This window comes from Agelaius phoeniceus, chromosome 1 (genome assembly GCF_051311805.1).
Source record: "Agelaius phoeniceus isolate bAgePho1 chromosome 1, bAgePho1.hap1, whole genome shotgun sequence".
Taxonomy (NCBI): Eukaryota; Metazoa; Chordata; class Aves; order Passeriformes; family Icteridae; genus Agelaius; species Agelaius phoeniceus.
In genome coordinates this window covers 6,464,280-6,480,868 of record NC_135265.1, presented here as the reverse complement: position 1 = coordinate 6,480,868, position 16,589 = coordinate 6,464,280, and the positions used below count along the sequence as shown (strand labels likewise).

General features: G+C 42.0%; 1 protein-coding gene across 1 annotated transcript in view; it reads left to right on the top strand.

The window, feature by feature from the left end:
• Positions 1–7,016: 7,016 nt before the first annotated feature.
• XYLB (xylulokinase) overlaps positions 7,017–16,589 on the top strand; it is an 82,921-nt gene continuing 73,348 nt past the window's right edge. Inside the window, exons 1-7 of the mRNA XM_054639079.2 lie at positions 7,017–7,546; positions 9,834–9,916; positions 10,735–10,804; positions 12,571–12,651; positions 13,880–13,966; positions 15,094–15,222; positions 16,460–16,525. Coding sequence (XP_054495054.2) covers positions 7,502–7,546; positions 9,834–9,916; positions 10,735–10,804; positions 12,571–12,651; positions 13,880–13,966; positions 15,094–15,222; positions 16,460–16,525 — 561 coding nt within the window. The 5' untranslated portion in view covers positions 7,017–7,501. The remainder of the gene's footprint in view (positions 7,547–9,833; positions 9,917–10,734; positions 10,805–12,570; positions 12,652–13,879; positions 13,967–15,093; positions 15,223–16,459; positions 16,526–16,589) is intronic.

The window sequence follows — 16,589 nt, the reverse complement described above, 5'->3', positions numbered from 1 at the left end:
TTTAGAACCTGAAGTAGATGTTTACTACCCTTGACCTTGGTTGCAAAATCTCATTTAAAAAGATGCCACTAATTTTATCTCAAACTAATTAATTTGTGTGTAGTAAATTAGTTTTTTATTAAAAATTGTTTGGAGGACCTTTTAGGAATAATTGTTGATTTAAAGATAATTAAAAATGCTCATAATGCTTAACTGACTGAATGCACTTCCTGTAACACTGGGTTTTACTGCACACCTGAGACTAGAGGTATATTATTCATGATATTCGTGTGCTGAATTATAGACATGTTCAGCACTGTTCATGGAGGTTAAAAAGACAGAATACAAATGTCTGTAGATTTTAACTGGCACTGAGAAGGAGAATCAAAGTTACTGTGCTAATCGCCTTTCTCTAGCTTTCTATAGTGCTTTTTAAATTTTTATTGAAGTGCAGTCCTCAAGTGTAAGAAAGTGACTATTTTATTGTTAGAAAATGTAATAGCACAAGGAAAGATAGAAACAAGGTGGCTGCTATTATTTGGATTCCAGGGAGTGTTAGTAGAATCAATAGGAATTGTTTACTTTTTAGTGAGATTTTTGATAAGAGCACACACATTTCTATTGTTTGAAAGCACAACCTTAAAGCATGCCCCAGCTATGGCTGTTGTGAGTAGAGCACAGGACTTTCTGATGGGGCAAGATTATTTTTGGTGCTCTCTCTGTGTCCTTGCTAATGGGGTGAAGGATCCTATGGTGGAAGTTTTCAAAATTATCTTGAGATGTTTCCTCTGATCTGATCTTTTCTGTGCTTTGAGATCTAAAGGGCTCAAGTATGCCAAAGGAAGGGACCAGCTGCCCTTCAGGTCCCTCTGAAGGTTTGATGAGCTTGGGTTGCATGTAGTCCCTCTTCACATTTCATTGGCAGGATTCTAAATACCATTTTATTCCTTGTGCCTTTAGGTAAATATAATTATGTAGTGTTTGTAGGTAGGCATATCCCAAATATCCCTGATCCTGCACTCTGTCTGGGTGTCTCTAAAGCTTAAATCAAGCACACCAAATCAGCATTGAGGATTTCATACCAAATATCTTATGCTTTACATGCTTTTACCAAGAAAGGTTGGACCAGCTGATCCTTGAGGTGCCTTCCAACCTGGTATCCTGTGATTCTATGATTTAGTACTCACTCATCGGTCTTTGCAGGTGTCAGGAGCTTGGTGCTATCTGCAGTCTCCTTTGCAGAACCACATTCTTTGTTTTGTTTTTTGTTTTTTTTTTTTTTTTTTTTTTTGTTTTTTTTTTTTTGTGGATGGTAAATGTGGTCAAACAGAAATGACTGTGTTCCTGCATGTCAAATTCACTGCTGCCCTTGAGGAGTTAAATGCAGCAGATGTTCTGTATGTGCTTTTTGTGCCTGACATAAACAGCATTTAAAAACCTCTGTTTTTCTGTCTTGACTTGCTGAGGATTAAATCATATTCCTTTGGAGTGTTAGTTGCTACAAAAAGTAAACCGAAATGCTGAAATTGCTTTGTTAGAAGGCTGCTCCCTCTGTTGGTTGTCTCATTGATAGGACTGGAACCTCTCCTGGGCAAACAAACAGCCTCCAAAACTGAGGATCAGGAACTGTTCATTTTATAGCTCTGCTATCCTTGCCCACCAAGAACTTCTGAAATTCCCTTTTAGAAGAGACAATGTGCAGAGGCAAATGTAAGAAGAAACTGAGCATATTTACCAGTTAGACATTTTAAACAAATGAACTTTTGACATCTTCCCTCACAGTTCCCCTGGCCTCCTTCTCTTCTATACCAACTACTTTTATAGTAGTATACCTACTACTTTTATACAACTACTTTTCTGACTGTTTCCTATCCATGGAGTTATGAAGGCTGCAGTTCTGGGAGGTGACAACAGCCTGTGGTTATTTGTTCTCCCAGAAGACATAACAGGCATTTAGGAATTCTGTGGGAATTTCAAGCAGAGTCTAAAACAAATTGTGTAAGCTATGTAACTTTTCCACCTAAAAATCTGCCTTCATTTTTCCACCCAAAAACTACAGGATTTTGATTGCAAGATTTTTGGTCCTTTCTGGATGGTGCTGAAAAGAGCAAGGTGGTTATTAGTGTCCAATCCTGTTTGAGTAGGAATGAGTTTATCTTCGATTGCTTTTAATCAATAAGATGTACTTATCTGTAAGTGAAGTTTGATAAGAATCAAGTACAGCGTGAAAGAACTGGTTAATGTCTTGTTAATGAAAAGTTTTATCTGGATGACACCATCTTGCTTCTGAGATATTTGCTTCTGAGCACTAAAACACAAACCACTTTGGTATTCATCTTCAAGAAGCACTGCTGGATGCATAAGTTAACTTTAATAAGCCTTGCAAATGGCTGTAGGTAGGATAGTCCTCCAAAGAGGATGGTTAAGTAGTGTTACTATTGTGAGAATGAATATGGACTTGAAGTCTGTGCAGAGGAGGAAAGTATCCTAAAAATAATTTGTTATTCAGAAGCATCCTTCATTTCCATGCAGAAATCTCATGAGGACTTTGTACTGCACTTCATAATCACTGATAGCCTAACTGAGTCAAGGAAATTACAACTGTAAAACTAGAGTATATAAACTAGAGTGTGTAAAACCAGATACAATTCCACAGTGCCTGATTCAGTACCCACTGAAGTCAAAACATCTTCTGCTGAATTCAATAGAAGTGCAATTGGAGGATTTTATGCACATGATCAAATAAAACCTGCAAACTGACCAATACCTATGAAACTGATGGTAGAGATTGTGTACTGAGCCATCATTTAAACTCTTTTCTTGTACCCATTGTTTTTGTGCTTGTGTGTGGTTTGGTATGGAATCCTGCACCAATTCCTCATAAGCTCTCTGTAAAGGGCATTAACTGGTTAATGCAGTACCACACCTGGCATATTGAATATGCACATGTCAAAAAATTAACTCAGCCAGTAAGTTTGTGGAGTAATTACTATACTTAAATAATCAACATGTTTGGTCTCTATACAACAACTGTGCTTTGGGCTTCCTCTTGTGGAATTCATTCACAGGGATTTCACTGGATCTTTGATTGTGCCTCTATAGAACCACAGGGTGGGTCAGGTTGGAAGGGAGCACAGTGGGTCATCTGGGCCAACATCCCTGCTCAAGGGTTGTCCTAGTGCACATTGCATAGAATTGTGTTCAGATGGTCCTGGAAAGTCTCCAGCGAGGGACATTCCACAACTCCACAGCCACTCTGGGCAGCCAGCACAGCAACAAAGCTCTTGCTCACACTCCCGTGTTCATGGCACAGTCAGTAAAGAACCAGCCACCTCAATCCATTTAAACATTCAGTTCTTATTCTTCACTCTCTATAGAGTGAAGACTTTGCACTGCTTTTGGAGGAATGGACAAACATAATGGTTACCACAAGATCATGTGCAAAAATAACTTCAACAGATAAGCACATATTTAGGGAAACAAAAACACTTCTGGTATTATAATGCCATCTCAATAAAAAGAGCAGAAACTTCATCTTTTATTTTATGGTACTGAGGTATTTGATATTTTCAGTACTTGGTTAAACATTGCTGGAGATTTTGTGATAAGAGGACTTGCAATGCCAAATAGAAAGGGAATGGCCTTTAGGGCATTGCCATTGTTCAGATATTGCTCTAGCAGGTAGGTCCAGTGCTCAGGCTGAGACTATTTCTTTTTTTAATGTGATGTGTTAATGTGTTACTGTTGTGTTACTTGGAGCTTAACATTGTAAACATCTCCTTCCTCATTAGCAGCAGTGCATGTGACTCAGGTTTCTTGGCAAAAAAGGTTGGCTTGCATCTTGACCCAGCTTACCATGCTTTGTGTTTCTGAGGCTAATTAAAGAGCCACAAGATTTCTTATTGGGCAAAGGATAATTGTGCCAGCAGAGTTAACAATGCTTGTACTGACACAGGCTGCTGTGGTTTATTGCATGTTTGTAACTTAAGTCTCTATTTGCAAGGACTCTTACCTGTCCCATTGCTTCTGCTGGGCCCACCTATACAATATGGAATACCTGCTTGGGGCTTAGAAACACTTGGCTGCCTGCTACTTAAAATAACTGGTTAGGTGCCCAAAATCTACTTCTGGGAGCAGGAGGATTGTTAGCTTTGTAGTTGCTCATGGGTTTCCTGTGGAGGTGTGAGTCCTTCCACATCCCATTAAATTATGTAGCTGGTATAAATCAGGTTATCTGGACTGCTGTCAATACAGTCACCCTAATTTAAAGCAAAGGCCTGGTCTATCTGCTCTCTAGCTTGGCATGTCTCAGATGATGTGGTGATAATGAAGCCTGGAATTTAGGCTATCACTGTTTTCCAAGGAGTTCCCCTGTGCAAAGCTGAAGAGGGTGGTTAAATCTAAGTTCATATCAGTGAGCAGCTGAGATCAGAGGCAGGTTTTGATACTGGAATTGAGAATAAAAAGTGAAAAATCTCAGTCTGTAGAAATGTGGAATACAGTTAATTTGTGTTTTGCAATGAATTGCTATAAATGTGCAGTTGCAGTTAACTGGCAGTGGGGTAAGAAAAAATAGCTTTAATTGGCATCCTAGTTGTAACTTATCTAAACAGCCAGGGGCCTAGGAAAGCATGGAAGTATTGCTTCTCCATCAGGTCAGAAACTAGTTAATAGGAAAAGGGGAATAAGCTTGCTTTTCCCTTTACTCTGCTCCACTTGTCTTCAGTGATTAATCTGTGCTTTGCCTCGAGCTGGTAATCTGCAGTGGTGACATTTCAATTATAAACGGAATTTTGTCCATCCCCTCTGGAAATTCTGGATTTGTCAGTGCTAAAACCTCACCAGTACATGAATGCAACTTCACTGATAAATGCACAGCTAAACCTTCTTTGCTTTCAGGAGACATTTTTGGAGGCTATGGCATGAATTTCTGTGCAGAAAGAACAGCAGCAATGCACATTTTCCATAGTCAAACAATAAATTTGAGACAATGCTGCTTTGATGAAAAGATGGGCAACAGAGTGACTGGGTGAGGCCTTGATTCTACAAATTTCCTGACTTTCTTTTGAGAAACATGGGCAGTGAAAGTAGCAACAATAACATTCCCACTTTGTCCTTTGGTGGATTCTCCTCCTAACTCGTCTTGGCCCCTTATTCCTAATTAAGATTGATAATACAAGGGAGGTTATTCCAGTCCCAGTTTTTCTGTGCTGTTTAAGTCAAATTATTTCTTGTTTTTTTGATACTATTCTGACCTGATTGCTGAAGAATAGAACTGATTCTTACATCCTCACAAGATTGCTTTTTTATTTATAAACTCTGGTTCCCTTTCTACTAGCCAATACCTCCTTAAAAAACAATTAAAATCCACTCATTTTTCTTTTTCAGAAGTATTCATCATTCTTACATTCAGACTTGTGCTTCCAGCTTCAGCCTTTGAATCTGTCATTGTTTACAGGGACTGTGCAGCCAATGAAAGGGCTGAGCAAACCTCTCCTCTCTGGCTCACCAGCCACATTCTGCATTAATAAAAAACCCAGCTTCTGTGTGTTATTTGATCCTTTGTTTTCTGGTATAAATTACACCAAGGAAACAGTTCTTGGTAACATTTCAAAAACATTATTTCCTTCACAGCCTCTGGTTAAGTGAGACCTTTGTTCAGGACAGGTTCATCCAGCATGAGCTTTTCAGGGGCAGGCAAATTCCATCACTACCTTGTGGCCATTGTTCAAAAGGTTGTTCTTTATAACAATAACTAGAAATATTGTAAGTATAAACCTTTGGGTGTTAAGGCTTTGAGAAATCGCTGGATATATTTTTAAATGCTCAGTCTATGACAAAATTTGGTAGTATTTTATAGTTAGAATCACAGAATGTTCTGAGTTGGAAGAGACCCACATGGATCATCAAGTCCAAATCTTAAATGAATGGCCCATACAGGGATCAAAGCCACAACCTTGGCATCATCAGTACCATGTTCTGACCAACTGAGCTATCTCAAATGAAGTATTTGTACTGTAAAAATATTTTAATATTTTTACAGTACAAATACAAATACAGTTTTGCATCCTGGGCATGCAAAACCTATTTGACTTCATTAAGGCTCTGCTGAAATACTGCCTTGATTGCAGAATGGAAGTGTATTTTAGGTAAGTCTTCTTTTGATCAAGGAATACCACTTTGCTGGTCACAGGCAGATAATGCAAAACCCTAAAACCTTCCCAACCCTCCCAAGTGAAAAAAGGCAAACTAGAAAACAACAATTCAGCCAAAGTAACAATAGTGGGTTTTTTAATGGAATGCTGTGTGTGTTTGTGCTGATTAGAGTGTGATACCACAACAGGGCTGTGGGACAGTAATTGCAATAACACGATATTAAAATTCAATTAATTCCTTGGGACTGTGGCTTGAGGTTGCTCATTTTGATTTGGTTCTGGACCCTGGGTGGCTCCTGCATGGCAGCTCTGGTGTTCTCTCACTGAGCTGGGTACTGCCTCTGGGGATCCCTGGGTATGGGTGCTGGTTATCCATGCTCAGCTGCTCCATGCACCACCCTGGCACAGTGTGACCCACCATCCCATTATCCTGATCCCAAGCCCCTCAAGATTTGAACGAGGGTCTGTGTCAAACTTTGCAGGTGTTTATTTTAGTTGCTAACCAGCAGCTGTAGCTGGACAGTTAAGATTAAGCAACTGCATTGTGAATTCTGTATGCTTGGCTAATCTGTTGTTTTAAGGAACAGGGAAGACAGTCCCAAGATGAATGGGCTGGACAAGAGCCACCAAGAGTGAATTCAGCAGAATTGAGCAGAAACTGGGGGAAAAGTGATCGCAACAGCAGGTAATCTCGACCATCAACTCACTCCTGCTCGAAACGGACTCAAATGCCGAGAAAAGTCATATAATTTGTAACCAATAAAAGCTGGCGCCTTTGTTACAATGTACAAACAGTGTAAAGGTTTGAAGACCTGCGCTCCATCCTTTTGTGGGTTACCACCCCGCTCCCTGCTTTGCTCAGTCTGGAATTAAGGGACGGCATCACCTCGCCCCGGTGTGTGAGCTGGGGCTGCGCAGCGGGGACCGGGCCGTGTTCGGGACAATCCCACCGCAGCATCACCGCACCACGGCCTCGATCCACCACCACAGCATCACCCCCGAGCTCTAACGGGCCGTGTTCGGGACAATCCCACTGCAGCATCACCGCACCACGGCCTCGATCCACCACCACAGCATCACCCCCGAGCTCTAACGGGCCGTGTTCGGGACAATCCCACCGCAGCATCACCGCACCACGGCCTCGATCCACCACCACATCGCCCCCCTAGCTCTGCCTGACCCCTCGGTGCGAGGGATGGATCTCTCGTCCCGCTCCCTGCCCCCTGAGCACTCATTAACCGCGGTGCCGCCGCTCGGCGGGGCCGGGCCGGCGGCTCCTGCCCCGGGAGGGAGGCCGGGCCAGCAGAGCCGCCCCCTTCCCTCTCCCTGCCCCGGCTCCCGGCTGAGGGCCAGGGCCGTGCCGTGCCATGGCCGCTCCCTGCTACCTGGGCTGGGATTTCAGCACGCAGCAGGTACCGCGCCACCTCCCCCGTCTCTCCCCTGCTCTCCCCTCCCTCGGTCGGCGGCGGGGCTGCCTTTCCCTTCCCTTCCCTTCCCTTCCCTTCCCTTCCCTTCCCTTCCCTTCCCTTCCCTTCCCTTCCCTTCCCTTCCCTTCCCTTCCCGCTGCGGGGCTGCGCTGCCCGGTTCGGCTCCGTTCGCGGGCCCGGGCTGCGGCCAGCGGGGGCTGCCCCGGAGGGATGAGCAGGGGATGGCGGCGCCGCCACGGCCGAGCCAGCTCGGGGCCAGGCCTTCCCTCTCTCGCCGCTTCCGTCCCCTCCCCGCGCCTTCCGTCCCCGCTCTCCTCCTTCCCCGGGCGGGTTGGGTTCGCCGGGCGGGGCTGCTCGCCGGGCCCGGCCGGGGCTGCGGGGAGCGGGGCGGTGCTCCCTGCCCGGGGCTCGCAGCCGCTGCAGCCCCACACGGCCGGTGCCAAATTATTCACGGAATTACACAATGCTTAGGGCTGGATTGCCCGGAGAGGTTGTGGAGTCTCCGTCACTGGGGACAGTCAGTAGATGTCTACTCAGAATCCTCCCAAAGCAGGCAGGTTGGACCGGATGATGATCCACTATGGTCCCTCCAACCTGACCGATTCTGTGAGTCTGTGGAAGGGACCTCTGGAGATGATCCAGTTCAAACCTCCTGCCAAGGCAGGGTCACCTGGACACAGGAATATGTCCAGGTTGGTTTGGAATGTATCCAGAGAGGGAGACTCCGTGTCCTCCCTGAGCATCCTGTTCCAGTGCTCTGCCAGAGTCAATGTAACAAAGTTCTTCGTCATTTTCAAGCAGAATTTCCTGTATTTTAGCTTATGGCTGTAATAATTCTGGGTGGTTTGTGTGTTTTAAGATGTCCATGGCCTGCACACAGTGCATGTACCTGGTTGTTCTCATATCCCCTTTCTGTTTGCCCCATCTGAAGCAGTGGGTTGCATATCCAAATGTGTCCTGCTTCCCCATCCTGCTAGGGATGGTTTAAATCTTGGAGGAGTGCTGTGGTCCTTCTTTTCATGCAGGCTGCATATGGCCCCTCTGCCTGCTGCTGTAGGAGCTGGGATTTGCATCCAAACCCAGATTCCCAGTGTCTTCGTGTGAATCAAGGCTCTGAACCTGGATGTTCAGGTTTCTGCTGGAAATTCTGATTTGTAGTCACAGCCAGATATTGCTGCACTGTGAATAGAATCTCTGCCCAAGTTGTGCAGAGACCTGAACATGTTAAAAATAGGTGTTCGAGCATAAATCACCATTATGGTTGTGCTGAAGTTTGGGAGCTTGAAAAGACACATCCAGGTTAGGCTGATCAAGTGTTTTTATGGGGACATGCTGCAAGCAGAGAGCCAATTAAGCTGCAGTGGGTCAGAGCCATTTTTAAGCGAGTGCAGGTTGATAATGAGTTGTGCCAGGGCATAGATAATGGTTCTACACTACTGTGGTAAAAATGGGGATGGCCTTGTTATTTGAATGCAGCTCCTTGAGATGATAGAATTGTAGGTTCTTTGTTAATCAGTTCCTTTTGCAGCAGCTTGCACTCTCCGCCTTGGTTGAAATAGGCACAGAATGTGAGCTGCTTCTTGCTTTTCTTCTCAGCTCTTACTGTCTTTCTGCAGAACTAGGTGAACTTAAGTGAAGATAGATGAGGAAAGATTGTGGTACCCTTCTAATTCGTGCTTACAAGAAGGCTCAGCTTTGTGGAGTTGGAGATGTTGCTTTCTGTGGCACTAGCTCAAAATACACTTATATAATGCCCTCTGAGCTTTTCCAAATGGGCAGAATTTAATTTGCTCACCATTTGGGGAGCAGGAAAGGTGTTCAAGGTAGCCTAAAGGGTCTGTGAGGTTCCTTGGCAAGATAAGACAAAAAAAAGGAGGTGACAAAAAAAAAAAAAAAAAAAAAAGGGAAGGTGTATGACATCTTTAAGATACTGTATTCTTTGGAGGAATTGGAAAGCTGGCTACTGTGATGCAAACTATGAGCCTGGTAACATGTTTGCCATTCTTTAGCACATCCCTGTAGCCTGATCTTGTGCATTACAGGAAAAAGAAAATACAAACAAACTAACCCACATGTTGCTGAATAGGTAACATTGTGGAAATTCACATAATAATTTGTTTAATGTAAAATTATGCCCTACTTTCAGTGAGTTGTATGGATTGGGGTGATTTTTTTTTCATTTTGTCTGTGGGAATTAAATTATTATAAATGAGTCATCAGTTCTATTCAATTATTGCTAGATTTCGTTAACTTCCTGTTTTATATCTTCTAGTTGAAAGTCATTGCTATCGATGAACAGCTGAGGGTCATTTATGAGGATAATGTTCATTTTGATAAGGACCTTCCAGAATTTAAGTAAGGCTTTTTATATTTTATATTTTACTTGAATAATGTAATTTAAAGCTTTGGAGATTGGGGTGGGGGGGGGACTGTTGCCCTTTTTGGTCTCACTGATATTGATGGAGGCATAGAAAAAAAATCATGCCATACTCATGTTTCCCACTCTGCAAGGGTAGTATATGTTCTTGCCTTCCTTGAGTGTAAATATAACAAGAGCTCCCAACAGGAGACAAATTAAGAAAATATACTCCAAAATATTACATATAAATAAACCATTCTTTTTCTTTTGGAATTTTAGACTTGTGGACATGACTGGGTGGGATGCTCTCAGAACAGCATGTAAATTGCATGAGGGGAACATCTAAAAGGCATTTGGGATAAATTCAGTTGTTAAGATGTGGGATGACAGTATTTGCTTACTTAAATGATAGACTAGAATTGACAAATGTCATCCTCCAGTCACAAGTTTCAATAAAACACATTAATTTACTTGATGGTTTAACAGCAGAATTGAACCTCATCTTTGAGGTTCAAGTCACTAATTGTGACAGAAATGATTATGAATCAGATGCAGCCAATGAGCAATATCAGCAATGGATTGTATCACAGATCTTTAGGATCAGGGCCTTTCCTTTAAAATCACTTACTTTGCAATTATGTCAAACGTCACCTCCTAGGAGCTGGATTTTACTTTTCCATGTTTCAAACACTGATCCTTGCTCTTAACATAAAAGCATTGCAAATTCTCTTGGTCATTATAAACTTGAAGAACTCTACTTGGCAGGGAAAAAAAAATGCTGAATTTACCAGGAGAAAATCCTGTTTTTCCGTAGGACTCAAGGTGGAGTCTACATTCACAGTGACAGACTGACAGTCACTTCACCAGTGCTTATGTGGGTCAAGGTATGAACAAACTTTATATGGATCAACTTTTTCCTTGCTGTTACAGAAATCAAAGTTTACTGTGAGCAATAGTGGAACTCATCACTCAAATCAACATAGACCTTTTGCTTACATTCTCTTTCTTTGAAGTGTTGTTCTGTGTCTTTGGTATGCAAATAGTGATGCTATCAACAAACATAGTAGAAATTGCTAACATTTTGATGGGTTTTTTGTTTGTTTCTTCGCTTTCTACTATTATAGCATTCTACGTGTGAGAAATTCCTTCCTGACTTTCTTTCATTTGAAAAAAAAGATTCTTTTTTTTCCATCTCATACACAAATGGGGCAGCTGCCACTTTGCCTTGCTTGAATCTGTGTTTTTGTAGCACCCATATTACTTAAACTATTTAATTGAGAGTAAGCTCTGCTTGATGTTGAGGCTGGTAAGTGGTGAAAGGGCAATTTATTCACTGGTTCCCAGTCAGTAACTTTGACTGATGTTGATTTTGAAGTACAGTTTTTTGGGTTTTTTTTAAATAAAATTTCTTATTTCTGTGCAGATTCTGCAATATTTACATGTAGGCACACAGTTTGGGGTAATTGGGAGTGGGGCTGAGCCTCCTCCCCAATGGGCTACAGCTGTGAAAAGCAGGTGACCAGCATTGACAGCAATGAGCCATGGAGTTCCCAGGTGTATTAATCACCAAAGGGGCCAGAGGACACACAGGTGCAGTGCATTAACATCAGGGGTATAAAAGGTTGGGCTAAAGAACAAGAAGGGCAGATGCCTGCAGACTTCTGAGGTGGGAGGATGTTCCTCTGTATGTGCAGATGCCTGAAGCTTTCTGGTGTGGTGAGGTGGTACTGGGTATGAACAAATGCTTAAAGCCTTCTGGAGTTGTGTGGTGATGCTCTGTGTGTCATGGCCATGTCAACTGTGACACTTACATGGTACTCTGTAAGTTTTTCCTACTAGAGGGATTTGAATAGTTAAAATATTAGAAAGCTCACCAAACCCCCAGCTGGTGATCCACAGTAGCTGACAAGGGATTGGTAAATTTGCTTGCAGTTGGTTTTTTGAACCACAGTGAAGAGGCACTGTTGTGATTATGAAATTAATAATATAACGATATAGGTATGTATGATGTTTGAAAGTCTTGCAGTGGTCCATTTGTCAAGAGAGTCTGGGAAATGCTGGTCTAAATTAAACTGTTTAAAGATAGAGTAATTTTTTTGCTTTAAGCTTCAGGAAAATGTATCAAGAACAAAATTTACCTAGGTGCTTGAAGTGCTGAAATCACTTGAATTATCTTTCTGTTAAAGACTCTGTGAATTTGTTGACACTGGGGGCACTGGTATTGAGGTTACCTAATGCCTTGTAGGATGGGGTGCAGGGTGTACCCTATTAAGATTTCATAGGTTTTCAAAAGTAAGAACAGAAAAGATAATCTTTCTTTGTGTCTGGTACTCCTAAAGTGCTTTTTAATGAACTGGAGTTCTTTAATTTTTGCCTCTTATTTAGGATTCAAAGAGTGGATCTTTGTGATTTAGCTTCTTTAAAGATCTTATTTTTCCCCTGTGTGACTCAACTTTTCTTTTATGGACTCTCACTTAATAAATTAATTTATGTAGATTTTTGAAAAGTCCATAGTCATTAACTAATTTTTCATTATCTGCCAATGAACTCTTATCAGTGATGACACGAATTTACTGTTTAATTCCAGATTGTGAGTATGCATAATTTGATAGCTCGTTACTGTCATTCTTGATTCTGTTTGTTGTTGTAGGCTCTGGATGTGATCTTGGAAAAGATGAAGTCTTCAGGCTTTGACTTCTCTCAAGTCAGAGCAATGTCTGGTGCTGGCCAGGTTAGTTTATACAGAAAAGTTCAGTTTTACTGCATTTCTTTGGTAGAGTATAAGGTTGAGTGATAAATTTAAACAGTTGTATGGCATAAAATAAGATTTAAACTTCTACATAAGCATCCACAGACATTCCTCAGGGAAACTGGACACCTGAAGCACACAGAGCAATCACTAGAAGATGGTGGGAGTGGAGGATGAGGTTTGCAATGTAACTGCTTAGATCAGCTTCGTGCAGAACTGCTTGGCTTCATGTTGTTTTAATTCTTTGTTCATTTTGAATTTCAGCAGATCCAGGTGCTTGTGGAAAATAGGGTAGGAAAACCAGCAAGGAGCACAGTTTGCTAAAAGCATACTAGCATCCCACTGAGCAGTTTTTTGTTGGCTTGGACAGGGATCTGCACAGAAACAACAAAACCCAAATGATGCAGAAATGACCAAAATGGTTCCATGATTTAGCCTGTAGAGCATAATGCCTTTTTTATTTTTTTATTTTTAATTTATAGAACCCACCCTGACATTTGGTCAGTTAGCCAGTCTCCTCCTAGTACTCCCATGAATCAACAGAGGCTTTTATAACTTTCACAGATGATATTCAGGGTGAGGACAGCACCAAAGCAACAGCTAATTCTGACATGTGAGGTTTAGGTTATTCATCTTGATGTATCTGGGACTAATTAATCAAACCCCTTGCTTTCATCTCTATGTTTCATTGATTGCAGTTGAAAGTCTGAGCAAAGTGTCTGAAAATAAGAGCTGGTATCAAGGCTCTGTTATGAATTCTTCAGTGGAGCACAAGTTGAGGACTGCCAAGTAACCCCACCTTACTCAAGAGAATAAAGGGAGTGCATTTCCAGACTGCCCATATTCTCTTTATTTTCCCCCTCCAGCAAGAGGGACAGGCCTGATGGCTCAGGGGTCTCTGCTGAAATAGCACAGAACTAAATCTTGACTGTGGAGCCCTGGCTACAGCTCAAAGAGCCCTCAAATAAGTATCTAATGCCATTAACAATGCAATAATTGTCCCCACTAGAAAATTCTGTCATTCAAAATAGTATTCTGATTTAGGGTCTGCTTTGCTCAGTCTTAAATAAGAGATTTTTGAGACCCCTTGATTTGAAATGGGCCATTTTTTGGTCCTGGTGTGGGGAGAGCTCTTTTGTTCCTTAGAATATAAGATCAGGACTTTGAAGCTTTGGAGGGCATCTCCAGCTCCTGTCTGTGTTTCCTACAGCAACATGGGAGTGTGTACTGGAAAAAAGGAAGCATCCAGATTTTAAAGAATGCATCATCTGAACTGCCTTTACATCAATCACTAAAGGTAAGGTGCACAAAAGCTCTGAAGGGAGGGCTACACTGTCCTTTTTGTGATCCTTACACATTGCTTTTCTTCCTCTTGTTTGGCTGGGCTGCAAGCCCCTGCAGCATAAATGAAATGTAGTAGTTATTCCTTCAGTTGCAGGACTTTTGACATTTCATTTTCTCCTGAATGGCTGTATGTTCTGCTTTAAAAGCTTACAGGTGCCAGTGGGTGTCCCAGGATCTTTCTGTGTCAGAGTAACAGACTCTTTGTTCTTCTAGAAAATGTAATATTTTTGTGAACAATCTGTAAATATTTTACATTTTTAATATATTTATATTATCAAAAAATTGTGGTGAAAAGGACTGCTGTACCTGAGATTCCTTGCAGGATGTGCAAGTGATTTCATAAGAAAATATATCTATTTAAAAAGACCAGTTTACACTTCTATCCTTTCAGAGGCAAGGGTAATGCTGTGTGGACTTAAAATCCTAACCAAGTACCTTGTTGACCTCAATATTTTGTGTGTGATTGGTGAGCTTTGAACATGGATTTGACAAGCTTTGATTGTCAAAGAAAAGAAAAATTGGGAGGACTCAGCTTTCCTCTGGAAGACCCTTCTTCCCTTACTTCAGTGTCAGAAAGGGCAGATATATGTTGAAAGGGGGACTATTGTGTTAAATGTGCTAAATCATTAGTTTTTTAACTGTCTCATCTGTGCAAAACTCATGGAAATGACATTAAAATGCTGGAATAAATGGTGGATTAAGCCTCAGTTGAATTTCCAGGTGGTTATGCCATGCATTAAGGAGAAATGTGTTGTTAGAACTGGGAAGATAATCTGATGGTTTGTTGTGGAGGGGTTTTGGCTGCCAGAGGATGTGCTGCAGGGTCTGTGCAGTGACAGCAGAGAAAACATTCTTCTTTCTGATGCAAAGTTTGCTTCCTTCTGATGCAAAGTTTGGGTTGAACTTTTTATCCCTGGCCAACCTTGTACCCAATATCAGCTTTCTGTAATTGCTGAGAGAAAGGCAGGAGGCATGTCAGAGAGCTGAGCTGTGAGCTGATATGAATGGCTGCTGTATTTCATTACTCTAGCAGGGACTTCAGAGATCAGACTTGTTAATAGAGGGTGTTCTTGATTACAGGGCTGTTTTTCAGTCAGTGACAGTCCCATCTGGATGGATTCCAGCACAGCCTCCCAGTGCAGAGCCCTGGAGAAAGCCCTGGGGGGAGCCCAGCACCTGGCCAGTGTCACTGGCTCCAGGGCCTATGAGGTAAGGAATGGGTGGGGGAGAGTTCCCAGCAGAATCCCATGCTGGAAACAATTCTGTCATTGCAGGGAGCTGCAGCAGGTAGCCCTCAGCCATTAACTGTGAGAGACAGAGCTTTTGAAGAAACTCCAACCATACTGTGCTTTGCATTAGCCCCACAAAGGGAGATACAGAAATGTCACAGTGACATGAACCAAACACTGGAAATTTTGCTTCAGGAAGCAGTTGGAGCGTTTGGCCAGTGGTTCCCAAATGTGGTGTTGGGTGGCCATGCTTAAAGTCTCAAGGACCTTGTTGTCCCCTGGGAGCATCTTGTGTGGCCACATTTCTACTGGAATGGAAACCCAGTTTGTGTTATACTTTTGTTTAGGGTAAATCCATCCACCTATTTGTGAATCATGCTCTAGGTTACTTCTGCAATTAAAAGATTGGCCTTTTAATATTCCCTGGAGGCTGACAAGCAGCTGTTGACCTAAGAGTGTTTCAGAGGCTTGGGGCACTGTCAGAGATATGCTGTCACTTGTCTCCTCTTCCTCAGTCTTCCCTCCTTGTAACTGTGACAATGAGTTCTGGAGTGGGAGCAGGACTGCCCTGCAGGCACCTCAGCCCCTTGTTTAATCAGAATAAGGCTTTAGCCTCCCAAATTGATGTTTCTGAATCATCATTATGGCTGATGTTGAAATCAGACTTGGCATACCACTAACAGTTTATTTTTCACTTGTTAAATGTTAAAGTTTCAGTGTTAAAAGGTTTTTTGATTATCTGACCTAATACATGGATGAAAAATAAATATTCTTACAGCTGTTTTTAGCCTGTGCTGGAGTATATGCTTTGAGTATGAAACTTCCTGCTTTAATTTCAATTCACCTGCCTCACAGGCAGGTACATAGATTGTGTAGCTTAAACCTTTTCAAGGATGTGAAGGCAGCATTTGAATTGTGCTGGGTCCTGTGCACAGAATAAGTGTGATTCATTCCATTGAACTGTCATTTCTGAAATGTAAATTATGGATAGTAATGCTTTTCCACATGCCTTTTTTTCAAAAGGTGAACAAAATTCTCATAATGAGACTATGTGTTATACCCTGTTTAGTGCAGATTGCCTGCTGTGCACTGACTTTCATCATGCATCAGGCAAATTAAATATCCAAAGTGCAATGTTCTGAACTCATTACACAGAGTTAATGATTATTGACTCCATTTAGGGTTTGTGTTTCTAAGCATTTGCATTTCTTTCTCAGCGTTTTACAGGAAACCAGATAGCAAAGATTTACAGCCAGAATCCTGAGGTCTACAAGCAAACTGAGGTTGGCTTAACTTCAATTCCCTTATTGAAAAACATTGTTGAAAGTCTTTTAAAATTTATTTTGC